Below are 18,956 nucleotides of genomic sequence, written 5' to 3'. Positions count from 1 at the left end.
ATTTATATTATATATGTATATATATATAAATATATATTTATTTATATTATAATAAATAAATACGACGCCCAGAAAATTATTTCGAAATGTTGCAACACTCACCAATAAGCCAGCCATCCTCAACAGCTCCTGCTTGGAGGTCCACACCAACAGAGCTGTGATTCAGAATGAACGAGTCGTGCGTTCCTCCAGGCCACCGGGCAAAAAACGTTTGTCAGAGACGTATTTGCATCGCAGATTATTTGTGTATTTATTGAATGAAAGCCTTTGCTGTTGACGTAACTGAATTAATTGCGTGATGGTGCTTTTATGGCGATGTGGGTGCAATCTATGGCTCCAATTATGTTTGGGAATCCGGCGATGGCATGAAATCCTCGTTTGATCTCGACTTGTTGCTAATGTGCGAATGGGAACTGGATGTAAGCTGGGGCGAGAGAAATGATTGCATCCAACACTGCCGGCATGATTCTGCTAATTGTCGGCTGCGAAATGTCGCATATGTCTCCAATCTCTCTCTGAAATGTCCCGGTGGCCAAGAATCCCCGGGTGGACAGGAGCTGGATGTGCACTGGAATGGCTTTGCTGCGTTTTGTCTCTCGCTCCAACATTGGTTGCAATTCGCTGCATAGATCCATCAGAATATGTTTTGGGAAGCGATACCTGCTGAGAAGCCACTCCGTTCTCTCGCTGTACAGGTCAGCGCGCTCTTTGAATACGTGCTCTCTGCGGAACGCACGGTTCTCCAAATCCTCCATATCCTCAAAATCCTCCAAATTCTCCAAATCCTCCAAATCATCCAACAGTACGAGATATGCCATGTTACTTGTATCTTCTTTTCCGATCGTCCTGCCACAGCTGTCTTTTATAGCAGTCACACCAGTTATTCACACTGTCTGCTGATTTACTAATTGAGTATTTTTATTAATTAGAGGAAACTGGGAACATGTGTGAAGTTTGAGATCGCTGAACACTGACTCTTTTAATGGGTTCTATTTGTAGTTTCACTGTTCTACCACTAGGTTTTGTGTGTACGCATGGTCGGAGCTGTGCTTACATTTACACGTGTTTCTGCGCACAGGTACAGGTTGATAAATTCCATACTTTGCGTGGGAATGCTCGTACGCACGCTTTACGCACAGATCTGTGCGTACGAACGATTGATAAATGAGGCCCCAGGAGGTTTGAACACATCACTCCTGTTTTGTCCTCTCTGCACTGGCTCCCTGTTAAACAAAGAGTAGATTTTAAAGTACTTCTTATTATCTTTAAATCTATGAACGGCTTAGCTCCCTCCTACATAGTTGACATGCTGACTGAATACATACCGGACAGATCCCTTAGATCATCAAATAAGAGTCTTCTAATCATTCCTAGAATCCACACTAGATCTGCTCATGGGGCTTTCAGTCACTACTACACTCTCTGGAATTCCTTGCCACAGGAACTTAGGTCTGCTCCAACAATGCCCACTTTCAAAAGCAGACTAAAAGCTTTCCCTTTTGCACAGGCGTTTGCCTAAACTCATGGTTGGCAGGGTGATCGCACTTTTGTTAAAATGGAATTATGGTTGTTATTATTGTTTTTTTCTCTTGTCATATTCGTTATCTATTTCTGTTATTGTAAACTTGTAATTTTGTTTATTTGTTTGTTTATGTCCATGCTTGTAATGTGAAATGTGCTGTATAAATAAAATTGACTTGACTTGACTTGACTTGGTGCTGCAGCAGAGCTGATGCAGTTCAAAACTGAGCCATACTTGACCCAGTAAACATCCCAGAACCACAGCAGTGTGGTTTTCAGTCCCATCACAGCACAATAACAGCTGCACCTTCACTCATCCATGACATGGTCTCCTCCTGCTGCTGATTTAGCAGAAATCAGATGAAAACAATGTGTTCAAACTGTGCTGGAAGGTGACGACCACAGGACAGACTTCAGAGATGCTGCATTCAAGTGCATCTGTCCAAGTGTTGGACTGTTCCTTCATCCGTGTGTGAGAGCCATGTAATGTCCATGTTTGCTGAAAGAGACTGAGCTGGTCTGACCCCCCTCCTCCTTTCAGGGTGGAGCCTGCTGGACAACGATGGTTGAAACCAGATCCGAGGAATTGTAAGTGTGTTTTTATTTCATTCACACGTTCAACCATCTTCACACTGACACATCACTCATTCATGAGTCCATCAATGATCAATGACGGATCAATAATAACTGCAACTGGGTTGTTTGTTCTCTTCATCAGATTCCTGTCAACTCACCATCGACACAAACACAGTAAACAAACTCATCAAACTGTCTGACAACAACAGGAAGATGATGTTTGTGAAGGAGCTTCAGTCATATCCTGATCATCCAGACAGGTTTGATCGCCTTCCTCAGCTGCTGTGTAGAGAAGTTCTGACGGGTCGCTGTTACTGGGAGGTCCAGTGGAACGGACAGGTTTCTGTATCAGTGAGTTACAGAAGAATCAGCCGGAGAGGAGACTCTCAGGACTGTTGGTTGGGATGGAACGATCATTCCTGGAGTCTGAACTGTTCTGATGATGATGGTTGGTACTGTGTCTGTCACAATAACAGAGTAACATCTTCCTCTCCCTCAGTCTCTGACAGAGTAGCAGTGTATGTGGACGTTCCTGCTGGAACTCTGTCCTTCTACAGAGTCTCCTCTGACAGACTGATCCTCCTCCACACCTTCAACACCACATTCACTGAACCTCTCTATCCTGGGTTCGGGTTCTGGCCCGTGTCTGGTTCTTCAGTGTCTCTGTGTTGAGTTCAGTCTCAAGAGTCTCCTCCTGTCAGAGAAACTGTCTCTGTTGGACAGATAGTTGAGTCTGTACATGTCTGTCTCTGTTTCCATCAGAACAACTGAATCACATGTTGGTGAAACTGTTCTGAATGATTCCTTGGAAACTTCTTCCTCTTCCAGTCCTGTAAAGGTGAAAGCTGCCGTTATTCCAGGATCCACATGTTGTTCTTCTGTCTGTCTCCAGTCAGAGCTTCACAGTGAACAGCAGCATGTTGTTTCTCTGCAGCTCAGATCAGCTGAGATCATTCACTTCATGTCAGATGCAGGTAGTTTGCTGCACATGTGACCAACTGTGATGTCAGAGAGGAATCACTGAGCTGCAATCAGCCCAGATGAAGTTACAACCTGCTGACAGATCTGAGCACAAGGTTGCTGTGCAGCCAGGATTCATCCTGGTCTTTATTCTCACCCACTTCCTGTTCCAACCAGGACATCACTACTGGACTATCAGGTCTCTGTCATGGTAAAGTGTTTGTTTATGTGTGAGCTCTCACCAAGATGATTAAGATGATCCATCCATCTTCTAGAACTGCTTCTTCATGTTCAGGGTCCCGGGGGTCGGCCTTGTTGTTTTACACTGATTTTACAAAAAGAAGGGCTACTTTTTGAATAAAGTTCCCCTTTGATGACAATATTTGATATTCACTGATTAAAAGCGCTGCCTCAACATTTCCTCAAAATAATTATCAAATTGATTTATAGGAAACATATTTCAACACAAATTTTTTTTAATTCTTAATCCATTTAGTTTGTTCCAATTTCAAATGATCACTTATGTTTGACTTATGTTTGACACTTACATTTTAGTAGCAAATTATGAACATCTTCAAATCACGTCCCATTAATGCAAAATTAACCCCCATAACACTTCATGAAGTCCCACATTTGTACTTAGAATAAAATATGTAGCACTGTTCTGAAGGTCTGCATGACAGATGGTTGATTTAAGAACATCCAGCCACCAGGGGGGGCTGCTGCACTCGACCCCACTGAGTGCTGCTTATCGTGGCAGAACAAGTGAGACAATGACGAGAAGCTGGACGATGTGGATGAAGCTGTTATAATACTTTGTCATGAATCTGATCTTTGTGGTTCAATGTGCGTCCAGAGAAACATAAGTTATATTGTTGTTTATTGGAAACACTTCTTTGTTGTTATATTTTATAAGTCTGCTGGTGAGTATTTCCAGCAGTGTTATTTACTTCGCTAATCGTTCAAAAGTCATTAGTTATGTTATCTGAATGTCACTGACTGTTTTCTTTGTTTCCAGTTAAATGTGATAGTATCCTATCATGCATAGTATCTCATGTATATGATTTCATGCTAATAACATTATTATTTGGATTGTGTGCTATGGTTAAAGGAGCTTGAGGCAAGAATAAGAAATGAGACTCATTAGCGACACGACGACCGTCGGGGTTCCTGCAGCCAACAGCAAAGCCGGCACGGGAGCGCGTGTGTAATCTCATGTGATTTTCAAATCAAGCTCTAAATATGACTTACAATGTTATCTTACCTGGTCAGTGGGAAATGAGCCATGTCAGCATCTGTTTTCAGTCCCAATTCAAGTAGAAGCTGCCTCCATGACTCAAACGCGTATCCAATGTTTACTCGTGTGCCTCGTGTGAACACGCATGCAGCGTCATGTGACGTCACATCCGCAGGACAGCGCGGGAAACTCGGCCCCAGCACTGCAGCACATTTTGCAGCACACAGCCTGTTCAAGGCAACGGAGAGATACACTAGAGGGCTCATTCTTTTTGGTTTGGAACGCTTCATCTGACATTATTACTAGAAAACTTAAAACGTATACGCATTTTTTTCATAAATCCTGCCTCATGCTCCTTTAAACATGTGTTTATTGCTGTTTATCGATTTCTATTATTCTTTGGTTTATTCCAGAACCACATACACACACCACATCTGTAAGTGCACTCTCTAGACTGGATTAAAGCTCTGTAAAGGAAATTGACAGATTCCTGCATCTTCATTTAAGTCTTGAAACACGCGCTTCACGATTAAAATACAGAGAAAGCCAGTGTACAACTGTTAATCATTAAGCCTCCAAAACATTTGGTCCTTGGAGCCGAATAAGGTCATTACGAAGTGATAATGTCTTATGTTCCCCAAGTGAAGATGTACGTCCATACAGACGAATGCTACAACCAAGACTGATGGAAGATTATGAAGGGTAGACCCTCCCACAGGCTGTCAGTCACCCTGCAGGAACCCCGCTGTGATAGAGGAGACTGAATGGAGGTATAGAGAGGGATTTACTGAGATGACACCCCTCACCCGACGTTGTGTCCACAATCACCAGGCCGCCCAGTGTAGGTCGAGAGTCCTATAAGACATGCAGAGGGAAACACCTCGAGGCCTTGCATGAGGTGAATCTCCAGCCTGGCAGGAATGAGCTCCAGCAGATGCTGTTGCTGAGTTTCACAACTTTTGCATATATTGCTTGCTGGTGGATGATGCAGTGGTAATGAAGTATCGTGAATGCCTAAGTTACAACACACATCACTTAAAACACACACACACACACATACTGTTTTTCATCTTCTGTGCTCAAACAAACTCTTTAAAAACTCATCTTAACATCTGTTCATTAAAGATAAAACCAGAGAACGTGAATGTGTTTATACACAGACTTTTATTTATAAGCTGCAAAAGAAAAATTAAAAAGTTCAACGGATTAAATCTGCTGTAACAGAACAGTTTATGTAAACATGTATATTATGTGTTGGATGTTAGATCGAGCTTTATAGTCTGAAACTCGGATAGAAATGGAGGCGGATTCTCTGTTGAACTGCTTTCATGTTGTTGTCTTTCCAGTAAAAAAGACTGATTAGATTAAAAGTGTGTTATAAAAAACGAGTCAGTTGCAGGAAGTTGTTTATGTCGGGACATCTTCTAACATTCTGTATAGATCTTGTTAGAGTTTGTGGATTTTTGAATTGTCACTTTTTAGCACATTTATAACCATTTTTCTTCACTTAGAAATATATTAAATGATTAGATCAAAAGCTGAATGTTACACGTAAAAGTTAAATCTAAATGTTTCCAGTGAAACTAAGTATTTAGTTAATATGCAAATTCAAACCATCAGTACGTATCACTGAGTCACCATGGCAACGCACAGTAAGAGGGAGAGATCTTGATACATAACCTGAAAGTGCAACAGAAACCGTCAGCACAAAGAACAAACAGGTCTAAACTGACTTTAACAAAACAAAACTGGTAACTTAAGCAACAATAAATATTGTATTTTAAACCAGAATATCAGAGTCTCATGGCTGATTTAAATCCTGAACTTTAAAAAAAGAAGAACCCACGATGATCATGATGGTTAGTAATCTGTTTTCATTTGTTTTTGAGAAATTGGCCAACTTTTACTATTATTGTATTGTATTTTTTTTGTTAGACAAAATATAAACGTGTGTTTAGACTGCTGTTTTCGCCAGGGAAATGTAAACAAAGATGACAAACAATCAAAAACAACAGCTTGTATCTAAATCCTTAAACATTAACAAAAGTACAACTTTTCCTTCAGTGGATAGTAAAAAATAATAAAAGGATGCTCTTGCTGCTGCAACCATGTTCACGTTTATTTGTTTCTATTTAATGTGAACTGGGGTCCGCTTCACAAAGCAGGTTTAGTGAGAACTCTGAGTCTGTTAACCCTGAAATGAGGGAAACTCTGAGTTTTCCGTTTCACAAAGGGAGGTAACTCAAACCAGAGAAAGAGAGGTAACTCTAGCCTGTTTCACAAAGAGAGGTAACTTAAGCTCTCGGTCAGTTACCGTAGTAACAGACGCTCTGAATCTAACCTGGTCGGGACCAGGTTTATTTCAGCGAACCTGGAGTTTCTCTCCGTCTCCTCCCTCAGTGGCGTCAATTCAGCCAATGGGTCTTTACGCAATTGCATCCGTTTTCTGCACCACGGACAGCAAGCGGCAAAGTTAGAGAGCAGAAAAGGCGTATCTGACAAACGCAACGTATTTTATTCACTATGTCAGTGTAACAATATCACAGGGACATCCCAGTTTAACTTCAAACAGTTAAAGTCCAAATGCAAAAAGGAGAGGGAGAGTAAAAAAAAGTCAAATATTTCCCTTAAACAGATGTATGAGGATTTATATCTTACTTTGAGATGAACTTGCATAATTAATCCATCAGTGGCTAACAGCCTCGTTAATATCTTCTGGACCCATCACTTGCCTTCTTTCTTTTTTTTTATTGCGTGGTTGTCTGCTTCATTTTAATTTTTGTAAGTTAGGGTGCTTTCACACCTGTGGCCCGTTTGTTTTGTTCCGATTCAGGGGCTGAACCGATACAGTTGTTCCGTTTCTCGTTCGTGGGGTTTGTGTTCACAAGGCAAACGTCTGTACCGTTTCAAAGCTGTTAACAAATTCCATGCGCGAACCAGCTGCTCTTTGATTGGTCAAATGAACGCGGAAGGAGTTTCCTCTTCCGCACCCCGGGATAAACGACACGCCCCTTTCAGCGCAGCGCAGACTGCAGCCGTTGGCTTTGGCTGATTTATGGTTCCGCGTTACACCAACGCAGAGCCTACGGCATAGAGTACGGCGTAGGCTCTGCGTCGATTTAACGCGGAACCATAAATCAGGCTTTACCCATTCATTTATGTGCGCTCGGCGCAGAGCGGAGCCCGGCAGCGGACGAGAGGGCGCCTGCTGCAGCCGGGTTTGGGCTGCGCAAACCCTGCCCGAATTGAACATTGTTTAATTTCAAACAAAGTTTAATTTGTGCCGTGCTGGGAAGACATCTCGCACGGAGAGGAGTTGGTGGAGGCTGGACCGACTCCTCTCCTTGCGCCGCGGCAGCACACACACAATGAATGGAGTTGTGTCGGTTGCTGTGTGGATCATGTTCTCAGTCCAAATAAAAAAAATGAACCGTTTCAGGTCTCGATTGGAATCGGGCCGAGACCACCTCTTCTAGGTGATCTCGGAACGCTTGTTTTGTACCGTTTCAGAGCGCGATTGCTGTGTTCACATATACCAAACGTTCCGATCTTTAGGGGGAAGCGTTCCCTGTATCGGAACAACTGCTTGAAACGGTACAGGTGTGAAAGCACCCTTAGTAACACTGCAGAGCGCACTTTTTTTTTTTACTTTATTTAAAACTTTATTTAAAAGTTCCAATTACAGTCAGAACATTGACCATGGACAGTCAGGCATCAAGGAATTAAATAAACAAATACAGTATGAGACATAAAGTGGATGAAGTGCACAAGTCATTACATAAGTAACATAAATATAATAAAATAAATCAATTTAAATAAAAAGAAAGAAAATGGCAGGACATATTATATCTGCAGAGCGCACTAAAAACGAGATTGATAGAGACCACTGTCGTCAGGGACGCTGGGACATTTCAAGATATGAGGGGGGGTACAAGTGTTGGGATAGATAATACCTACTGAAATCCATCATGTTGTTCTGATATGCATTTGTAGTTATTTTATATGTATGAAGTAATAGAATACATCAATACAAATAGATACAGAGTAATTCCATAAATGTATTTAAAAAAAAACATTTACATTCTCCCCTGAAGCCGAGGTGTGGCAGCTGCCGTACCCAATTGACGGCCCTGATCTAATTGACAATAAAATTTCATTTTTTTTTTCAAAATATGCTCTCATACTCGCCATACGCACGTATTAACACTTCTAACTCCAGTGGCGTGAAGTATGTGGATCTTCAGATGCAAACTAACGTTTCCTCAAAGGGATTTTGTAAATTGAAAAGATAAATAAAGTTAAAAAGAAAAAAAAGAAAATGTATGTCGCTCTTTTGTGTCGCCGGTTGCCATGGTGAATCCTTGTATCAGCGATCTACTGATGATGGCTTTTTATTTCCCTCACGCTCGCGCTTAACTCCCGGTGAAACTACTTAGAGTTGAGTAAATTACCTCAAATCCGCTGTTCTGGAACCGAAAACTCAGAGTTTCCGATCTCAGAGTAGATCAACTAAGAGTTCAGGATTAGACTCAGAGTTTGTTGAACCTGCTTTGTGAAACGGACCCCTGGCCCTTTAAGAAGAATTTCCCAGCTTTGTTTACAGTCGACATGGAGTTCCAGAAACACGCAGTGCATCCGAAATGTCATACTAAACAGTAAAGTATACTTAAAGGGGACCTATTATGGCATCTAATACCTATTTTAAACAGGCCTTGGATGTCTTAAAAACAAGCTTTTGATTGTTTTTGCTAAATAAATTAGAAATTCAGCCTCTGAACCATGTCTTTATCTTCCCAGTCTCTAACCTCATTATCTATGCGGAATTCTGAGTGGGCGGGGCTATGATAATGAGGCACTGTGCTAATTGGCTGCCTGAATGACGAATACACCGCTACGGAAAAATGGAGGAAGCTCCGGCCGGTGGAGTTACACTGTGTCCTAACTGCATGCGATGCATACAGGACTCAGACCCTTAGTCCTGTTTCATGTGGTGAACGGAGTTGAAATGACCTTTTATCACGATGAACAGTTTTCAGGACGAGTCCAGAGCGACAGAGATGCTCTGAGAGAGGGACGACTAAGACTCCACATGTCCAGACTCAGGACTGAGGACTCAGGACAGTACTGGTGTAGACTGGACACAGAGTCTGGATGGGGGTCTGCCAGCTGTGAAGTCCTCGTCTCTGGTAAGTCCTCTCAGTAGAAGTTGATGAAACAGATGATTCTCACTGTTGGACTGACTGTGGTCTGAAAGTGGACCTGAGACACTGGAGCCAACATTCACCACTGTGTTATGTAATGTGTGAGTGTCAGGAAGTTTCTTAGTCGAAGTGGATCCTCTGATAGAGCCCCTAGTTTAACTATGTGAGTGTACAAAAAGTGGATAAAAAGGTCTTTTTTAATCTCCATATCAGTCCACTACAAATGTTGTATTTGTGTCCACAGCAGCCATAACTGTCCTCCTCACGGTGACACTAGTAAATCCAACAGAGTTAAAACAGGAAGGACAATCCTGCACCAGCAGCTCTTTTAATCCACTTTTTGTACACTCACAAAGATGAAATTGTCCTGATTTTTCCGGTTCAACTAGAAGCAGTTGTCTCATTAATTCTGGACATGAGCTGATTGTAAAACATGTGAACTTTGTTGTGACTTCTTTTTCAGCAGCTGCTGATCTTCCACCTCAGACACCAACGATGATCCCAGAACAAGAACATAAGGAGAAGAAGAGTTTCTACGTTGGAATGGGAGTAGTTACATCAGCTATTGTGGTTATTTGTTTTATAGGTTTAATTAAGAAAAGGAGGAAAAAATTGACGTTTTTATTTATTTTATTTATTTATTGTTGGTGCTGATGAAATGTACTGTCAGTGAAGACAAATCTATGGGATAAATAAAAATAAATCTAAAATCTTTAAGACACTGTTGTATAACTGAAAAGTAATAGGTTAATAATTTTGATAAACAATCAAAAAAACAATTTGCCTTGTACATTCAAATTGTTCTTCAAGTCATTTTGTAATTTCTGGTTCTTCATTTTAAACTTTTTCCATGATTTTTAATATCAGTTTCTTGTGTGTTAAATAGAACTTCTTTTAATATCAAAAGGAAAAGTTCAGATGTGACATATTTTAGAGAAACATGTTAAAATAAATCACTTTTATTTTTATCTGATCATCAGAGGAAGTTGTTACTAGCCGTGTATAAATATTATTTTCACTCGTCAGTATTTTACTGTTCAGGTGAAATAAAGAACCGCCGGGTTACAAGATGACAGATCTGCTGACAACAATGGCCAAATACACCTGGGGTTATTATGGTCTGTACGTAGTTTCTCCATGTGAGCATTTTAGTGAATAAAAGACAGTTACAAGTTTATTTCCTTTACCAACTAATAAACACCAGACTGGTTGTTCTGACACCAGCTGATTGAACTGAACTGAACTGGGTTGAAAACATAAAGGAAAACACATATTTTGATGCAGAACCTCTTTTATTATTTATCTTTGACCTGATATGGATTAAATATACAAGTGAACATCTAAAACTGCTTCATGACAAAGTGTTTTATCAAACTGGTCCAGAGCAGAGTCTCCATGAACAGAGAAACAGGAGACGGAAGCAGCAGTGTCTCCTTGTGTCCACTAGAGGGAGACAAAGTCTCTCCAGTCAGACTAGATGTTGGTACTCGGAGCTGGAAAGTCTGAACTTTGGTCTCATCGTGACTCTCCAGCTCTGTGTCCCTCACAGGGAGAATCCTCATGTTTATGACTCTCAGGCTGTTAGTTTATGCTGTATTTATGTCACACTTGCTTTATTATCTGTTTGTGCTTCCATGAATATGTCTGTAAAAGCTAGCGATTATTAAAGACACAGAACAAAACAATCTACTGTCCTACAAGCGTTTGACCAAATATATCAGGGTAGTTTTGAAGAGTTCTTGAGCAAAAGAACAAACACTAGACCATTAAAGAACTCTGTTACTAGTAAGAGTAAAAGTATGTGATTAAAATTTGTAAATGAAACTGAATAAACGGGGCACGGTGGCGCAGCAGGTGAGTCATTCTATAATTAGGGGTACATTTCATATCAACCAAAAGTGACAAAATCACTTTTCTTTTTTGATAAATAATCTAGTTGTTTCCATAATATACCCCCTAAATGTGCTAAATTCATTAATTGCCAAGCTTAAACTCTAATTACATATTAAATATTTTAATGAAAATAAACATTGGACTCATTATTTTGTCAACCGTGTTACGGACAAATGTCGTGTTATATACAACAAGAACTAGGTACTACACATTTGATAATACAGTTGTTTGAAAGGTTTTGAGTCTATTCACCAGGGGTTTTAAGGTTGCCTGTCTAACTGATTTAAAAATATGAATTTTGAGCTTCATAATGGACATTCTATGGGATGTTATCAAGAGGGATTCATATTTTTTTCAAAATAAATGCATATTACACTGAATTTAGAGTTATTCACCAATCTTATGTAATACCTCCCTCTCTACAGATATCCCCCATCTTTTTTGTTACAGTTTAGTCAATATTTAAAAGATATATGACACAAAAACCATTCATAACACAGTTGACAGGCAAAAATTACTATGTAATTAGGCAACTCCTATGTAATTACTATGTAATGTCTGTGTTATAACAATAGTTCATGAATGTTTTTTTATCAACAACACTCAATATAAACATAAAAAATTACAATAAACTGCCAACATTGTCAACCGTGTTAATCCCCTGTCAACTGTGTTACAGTTGGGTAACACAGGTGGGTAACACAGTTGACAGGTAACACAGTTGACATTTCGGCCATTTTAGGGCCTTGTGCTAACTGCAGACCTTGGACCTGTCACTACATGGCCTTGATCAACTCATGTTTTTATACAGTTTCTCTGTATTTTTGTAAAAATAACATGTAAAGCAAGTTCACAAGAACATGTTGATAACACAGTTGACGATCAATTAACCCACTCTATGTGCACACAATAATATTGATGAAATATTGAAGAGGAGGAGTAGAAATTTACCACACTGTCTTCAAATCTCCCTCCCTGAAGGAAGGGACATCATATAATTTTGGACATGTGACTTTGGAGCAAACCATTGCTGATTTATAGGGGTTTTTTCAATGGGTAACACAGTTGACAGAGATTTCTCGGACACACACAAAGTGGATGATTTAATGTACATGCATGAACCAAATAGTTTTTAAAACACCTTTCTCATATTTTAATGATTATTTTGAACAAATAATTATGGAAATTAAATACAAAAAAATGTATTTTAGTGTTAATCTGAAGAGCCAAACCTGACATTTAGCAAATCGGACAGCACAAAAACAACAAAATCCAGTATAGAATAAGCATTTTTTTTTAAATAAATGATGGAATCTGTTGACATTTTTGTATTAAATAAAAGAGAAATGTGCCCTGATATAAAGTTGATCATTGCTTTAAGTGAATATTTAGTAAAATTGATAAATACAGCCCATGGACATGACATGTACCCCTAATTATAGAATGACTCAGGTAGTGCAGCCGTCTCCCAGCAAGAAGGTCCTGGGTTCGATTCCCGCCGGGGACGCTGTGGGCGTTGAAGTGCGTGTTAGTTCCCCCATGACTTCAGTGCCCACACCCTGGGTGGGGTTGGAGAAAGGGCCTTTCTGTGTGGAGTTTGCATGTTCTCCCCGTGTTCCCTTGGGTAGCTAATGGGAGCTACCCTCACAAAAACATGCACACAGTCCTGGGCTATACATGCCCCCTCTGGCCAACCGGGGCGCCAGATGGGGTGGGGAGGAATAACGTGATCCTTCCACGCGCTACGTCCGGCCGGAGAAACCCCACCCTGTCTGGTGAAAAGATGCGGCCTGCTCACTCCTCAGGTTAAGGAGGAGACCTGAGCTCAGTGCAGGAACTCCCGGGGTTGGTAGATGGAGCAATGCCCAGGACTGTTAGGTAGGAGCACTGGGTGATAAAATGGGGAAAAAAACCGGGATAAAAACATTTAAAAGAAAAACTGAATAAATGAGTTTTATAAGAGTCACAACCAGGATCAACAACCGAGAGAAGAACCAGGACCAGAGGACAAGTAGAACACAACCAGGAATGGATGGATGATAGATAGATAGATAGATGGATAGATGGGTGGATGGAGGTATATTACCCCCCTCCTCATTTGCTTCTTTGTCCTCCTAATCAGGTTTTTCTGTACGAGTGTTAAAAACACCCAAACGGTCTGACTGACCGAGGCGGGGGTTGGGGGGTTGGGGGGGCTTTTCAGTTGCTGTAAACGTGTGTGTTTTTGTATTCTGAGCTCCAACATGGAAGTTGTTGGAGATCTGCAGTTACTGTCTTCAGGTCTTCAGCATCCGTCCGTCCTGCAGTCCGTCCTGTTGTGGACTGAATTCGAGAGCCGAGTGACGGGGACCAAGCAAGGCTCCAACGAAGGGGGGGCTCAGTCTAAACCCTGGTTCCTCTCCATCCGTCTACCAGGTACTTTGTGATCATATTTCTACACATGTGCATGTTTGTCAGAGGAAAAACTCTGCACATTTCCACCACTGAACTTCCCTGGGAGGTCGTCAGCCGATCATCCATAGAAGTGGAGACGAGGTCCAGTACAAGCAGGACAGAAACCGCCCCACAAAGTAGGTCCAGTCAGTTCAGGAGCTGCAAGAAACTGAGAAATAGCTCAGTTAACGAGCCCTCGTTGGTCTGGAGAGACCTCCAGTACATCACCATCTACAGGAGAACCCCCCCTTTAGAGACCATTCAACTGCAGATGAGCTGAACTGCTTCTCCTGCCGGTCTGAAAGAACCTCCTTCACACCTCCCACCAACACAAAAGGACGACACCATCTCCTGCTGGCCCACACGTCCCATCAGAACCCCCAGTTCACTAAACACTTGTCGGCTCTTTCACGGCCAGATGATGTTCCTCTCCACTGCTCTCCCCTTGTCTTTGAAAAGAAGATTGATGTTGGAACGATATTCTGCTGCAGCTTCTATCCTCCAAGAGAACAAGATGGAACCACCTGAAATTTACCATTTCATCAAAAGCTAAAGACGTGCTCTTAAAAAACAATGAACCACATCTGCCAATATAAAGAATTAATGCACCTTAGGCACGGTATTGATTTAAATGGATATAAAACTAGTAAAAGTGGATTCAAAACTCAGAGACAACTTTATTTTCTTCAATTGTTTCTGCTTTATTTTGGGAAGTATTTTACCACCGGTGGGATCATAATTTGTTGCTGTCAACTTTAAACTATAATAATATCCAATTTTTCACCTTTACAAAGAACTCAAAACTGGAATTTCTGTTGAATAATTTCATAATTTCGGATAAATATATTTTATAAAGGTGTAAATTAATGAATGGTTCCCCATATTTCCTAATATGTTTTAAAAGAACTTGCTATTTATTGAAACACCGTAAAAGGCTTAAAATCTGAAAATGAATTAATTCGATTTCTCTCATTCAGACCCCAGATTATTATATTTACGTTTTATTTGGTATTATTATCAATATTTAATCAATGTTTACAGTTTATTTATAACTTTCCTTTTTATATTTTACCATTTCAACATTTTATGTTGTCTGTGTTGTGTTGGTCTGTGAGGTTTAAAGGCTTTTGGAAACTGCTTGTAAGTTTTGTCTGGACTATAAAGGTTTAAAAAAGGGATTTTTTTACGGAACCAGAACTGTAGAAATGTCTTTGTTTTTTATTTTCTTTTTTTAAGTGTAGACAATGAAACTATAACTGCCATGAAATAAAGTGACTCTTTCATTCGACAACAACATATCAGTTAATTTTATTTGTAATTTACGACGAGAAAAGTTTGAATTTTGGCGGGAACTTGCTGCGGGAGAAGAAAGGACGTGACGTCACTTCCGGTGACGGCTCGGCGCTTATAAACCCCGCAGGTCGCGGGTTCGAGCCCAGTGCGGTAAAGCGGACTGACGGACTTGCAGCTCTCTGAACTAAAACGAACTTTTTGAGGAGAAATGTCGGAGAAAAGAGTTGAAGTGGACGGAGAAATGATCTGTTGTTCCATCTGTCTGGATCTACTGAAGGATCCGGGGACGATTCCCTGTGGACACAACTACTGCATGGACTGTATTAAAACCCACTGGGATGGAGAGGATGGGAGGGGAACCCACAGCTGTCCTCTGTGCAGGAAGACCTTCACGCCCAGGCCCGTCCTGGTGAGAAACAGCATGTTAGCAGAGTTAGTGGAGGAGATGAAGAAGACTGGACTCCAAGCTGATCTCTGCTATGCTGGACCTGAAGATGTGACCTGTGATGTCTGCACTGGGAGGAAGGTGAAAGCTGTCCAGTCCTGTTTGGTCTGTCTGGCCTCTTACTGTGAGAAACATCTCCAACCTCACTATGATGCTCCTGCTTTTCAAAAACACCAGCTGGTGGATCCCTCCAAGAAGCTCCAGGAGAACATCTGCTCTCTCCACCATGAGGTGATGAAGATCTTCTGTCGTACCGATCAGCAGAGTATCTGTTATCTGTGTGCAATGGATGAACATAAAGGTCATGAAACAGTTGCAGCTGCAGCAGAAAGATGTGAGAAGCAGAAGGAGCTGGAGGTGAGTCGACAACAAATCCAGCAGAGAATCCAGGACCGAGAGAAAGGCGTGGAGCTGCTTCAGCAGGAGGTGATTCTGATTTTATTTATTTATTCAGCACTGTATAAAAAACAGAACAAGTAACATACAAATGTAAAAAAGAGATTGGTAATAAGCTCGGCTGAGGCAAAAAGCCCAAAGACAATCTCTTTGGTCTGGCTTTTATGTAGCATCAAATTTTATAGTTTTATTCTGTTTAACATTTTTTAAAGGTACCTGTTTTATTTATTTATCTATTTCTTTTAATGTTTTTATTATTATATTTTATTGTTGTGGATTGATTATTTTTTAACCTTAATCCTTGAACTTTTATCTTTTTTTTTTTTTATTAACTATATTGTATGTCAGTTGGTCTCCCAGATTTTATTTTTTTTGTTTATTATGCTTATTTTTCAGTCAAAATGTCAAAGTACTTTGTATTTCATTTACCTGGATGAAAGGTGCTATATAAACAAAATTTGATTGATTGATTGAAGGGGCTTAAATATGAGGCCTCTACCTGTAAAATACAGCAAAAGATTGTACAAATATTTAAAACATGCAGAATACATGATTGCAGTCTAAAAACAAAGACAAAGCAAAAAACAGAAGTAGATAGATTTAGATATTTTTTTACAGACATGGTTGATGTGGTTTCTCCAGCTAAAACTGTCATGGATAATTACACCAAGGAAGGTTGTTGATGTAACCTGAGTGAGCGGGTCATCTCCTATAGACAGACCACTGTTAGATTTACAATATGTTTTATTTTTTGATGTAAATATAATAAATTTTTTTTTTTTTTTTTTTAATATTCAGTGATAGTTTGTTAAGTTTAAACCATTTTGAAATGTTTTCTAAATCATGGTTACCCTTTCCCATTAGAGATGAAAAATCATGTGAAATAAATAAGTTTGTATCATCGGCATAAAGTACAGGAAACAAGGAGGACAAGGCTGCGGCCAAATCATTTATATAAATCTAAAATAACAGGGGCCCGAGTATAGACCCCTGGGGGACCCCGCATTTTCTGATTCTCTGATGATTTACCATCAATGATAACACATTGCTGATGGTTATGAATATAATTGAAAAGCCACACATGAGTGATTCCAGCAAATCCATAGTGTAATAATTTTTGAAGAAGAATATCAAAATTAACAGAAAAGCTTTGGATAAATCAAGAAAGATTCCCAAAGCGTATTCATTATTATTGATTGCAGTGTGAATTTTATCAACCAACTGAAGTATAGCCATTTCTGTAGAATGATGTTTCCTAAATCCATATTGGTGTTGTTTATACAGGTGGAGGACATCAACGTCTCTGCTGATAAAGCAGTGGAGGACAGTGAGAAGACCTTCAACGAGGTGATCCGTCTCCTCCAGAAAAGCAGCTCTGATGTGAAGCAGCAGGTCAGATCCCAGCAGGAACATGAAGTGAGTCGAGTCAAAGATCTTCAGGAGAAACTGCAACAGGAGATCACTGACCTGAAGAGGAGAGAAGCTGAGCTGGAGAAGCTCTCACACACAGAGGACCTCAACCAGTTCCTCCACAACTACCCCTCACCGTCACCCCTCAGTGGCTCCACACTCTCATCCAGCATCCAGATTCGTCCTCTCAGGTACTTTGAGGACGTGACAGCAGCTGTGTCAGAGACCAGAGAGAAACTACAGGACCTTCTGAGAGAGACGTGGACAAACATCTCACTGTCAGTGGCTGAAGTAGATGTTTTACTGTCGGAACCAGAACCAAAGACCAGAGATGGATTCTTGAAACATTCTCAAGACATCACTCTGGATCCAAACACAGCTCACAAACATCTGTTTATATCTGATGCCAACAGAAAAGTGACTTTAATGAAAAAAGAACTGTCTTATTGTGATAATCCAGGCAGATTCACTAATTGGTGGCAAGTGCTGAGTAAGCAGAGTATGAGTGGACGGTGTTACTGGGAGGTGGAGGTGAGAGGAGAAGCAGTTTGTGTTGCAGTGGCGTACAAGAACATCAGCAGAGCGGGGAACCTGCAAGGTTGTGGGTTTGGATATAACCAGGAATCTTGGGCGTTACAATGTTACACAGACGGTTACACACTGCGGTACAACAACATTAAAACTCCTGTTTCAGGTCCTCCTTCCTCCAGAGTTGGAGTGTACCTGGACCACGGAGCTGGTCTTCTGTCCTTCTACAGCGTCTCTGAGACCATGACCCTCCTCCACAGAGTCCAGACCACATTCACCCAGCCGCTCCACGCTGGACTCTGGCTTTCATATCGTGGAGCGTCTGTTGAGGTCGTGAAGTTGAAGTAGACGGAAGTTATTCCAGAAACAACTGCTCGACATGTGGACTTTAGTTTCAGTTCATCTTTATGTTTGAGTTTGTTTTGGTGGCTCCTTCCTGTGTCTCCGTGGAGGTTTTCTCTGTCCAGGATTATTTTTTCACCCACGGAGAATTGTGTTATTTTCTGTAATATGTCAACATACTGAAACTTTATGACCGTTAAAGATGAATAAAGCTGCTTATTTTGATCCTCAGTCTCATTGTATTATCTATAAATATCTTCTAATTATCTGGGGAGAAAAGGATTATATTGCTGCCAACAGTGTTATTAATAAAGAGTTGTTAATAATTGTCTTACGATAATTATTAATAAAGATTACTTATAAAAATGAATGAATCAAAGCGGGGCACCACCTGACTTATCAGTGACTACGTTTACTTGCAGTCGATAACCCTTTTCTAACCCGAAAATTAGCAATAACCTGGTTTTGCACGGCCATGTAAAGACCAAAAACCCCTTTTGAATAACCGGAATTTGCTCATATTCAGGTTTTTAATAACCCCTAATTTAATATGACCCCTGTACTCCTTTTCTAACCCGAATATTTGGTCATGTAAACGCCTAACGGGATATCCCCATCACAAGGAACAGGAAATTGTTTTCTGCGCATGTTCTTTTCACAAGGAATCTTGCTCTTTTGAGTCCATGAAGATCTTATAAACATGGCGAAACGCAAGCCCAGG

General features: G+C 40.6%; 2 protein-coding genes across 2 annotated transcripts in view; both read left to right on the top strand.

Moving 5' to 3' along the window:
- LOC133420211 (NACHT, LRR and PYD domains-containing protein 4E-like) overlaps nucleotides 1-4,773 on the top strand; it is a 35,225-nt gene extending 30,452 nt beyond the window's left edge. Inside the window, exons 11-12 of the mRNA XM_061709818.1 lie at nucleotides 2,063-2,109; nucleotides 2,240-4,773. Of these exons, the coding sequence (XP_061565802.1) occupies nucleotides 2,063-2,109; nucleotides 2,240-2,769 (577 nt within the window). The 3' untranslated portion in view covers nucleotides 2,770-4,773. The remainder of the gene's footprint in view (nucleotides 1-2,062; nucleotides 2,110-2,239) is intronic.
- A 10,537-nt stretch (nucleotides 4,774-15,310) lies between these two features.
- On the top strand, nucleotides 15,311-18,241 carry LOC133420415 (tripartite motif-containing protein 16-like). Its single transcript, XM_061710109.1, has 2 exons — nucleotides 15,311-15,985; nucleotides 17,240-18,241. Exons 1-2 carry the CDS (start codon nucleotides 15,323-15,325, stop codon nucleotides 18,239-18,241), a joined length of 1,665 nt encoding a protein of 554 aa, XP_061566093.1. The 5' UTR covers nucleotides 15,311-15,322.
- The last annotated feature ends 715 nt before the right edge of the window (nucleotides 18,242-18,956 follow it).

The sequence above is a fragment of the Cololabis saira genome, chromosome 20 (assembly GCF_033807715.1).
Source record: "Cololabis saira isolate AMF1-May2022 chromosome 20, fColSai1.1, whole genome shotgun sequence".
Lineage (NCBI taxonomy): Eukaryota > Metazoa > Chordata > Actinopteri > Beloniformes > Belonidae > Cololabis > Cololabis saira.
Note: the sequence above shows the minus strand (reverse complement) of the source record. Positions and strands in the feature narration are given on the sequence as shown.

What these genes read in the sequence shown, in the direction of transcription:
- LOC133420415 (XM_061710109.1), top strand. Translation starts at nt 15,323, where the DNA reads ATGTCGGAGAAAAGAGTTGAAGTGGACGGAGAAATGATCTGTTGTTCC. An exon ending in TGGAGCTGCTTCAGCAGGAG is followed by an intron (nt 15,986 to 17,239) that starts GTGATTCTGATT and finishes TTGTTTATACAG; the next exon opens with GTGGAGGACATCAACGTCTC.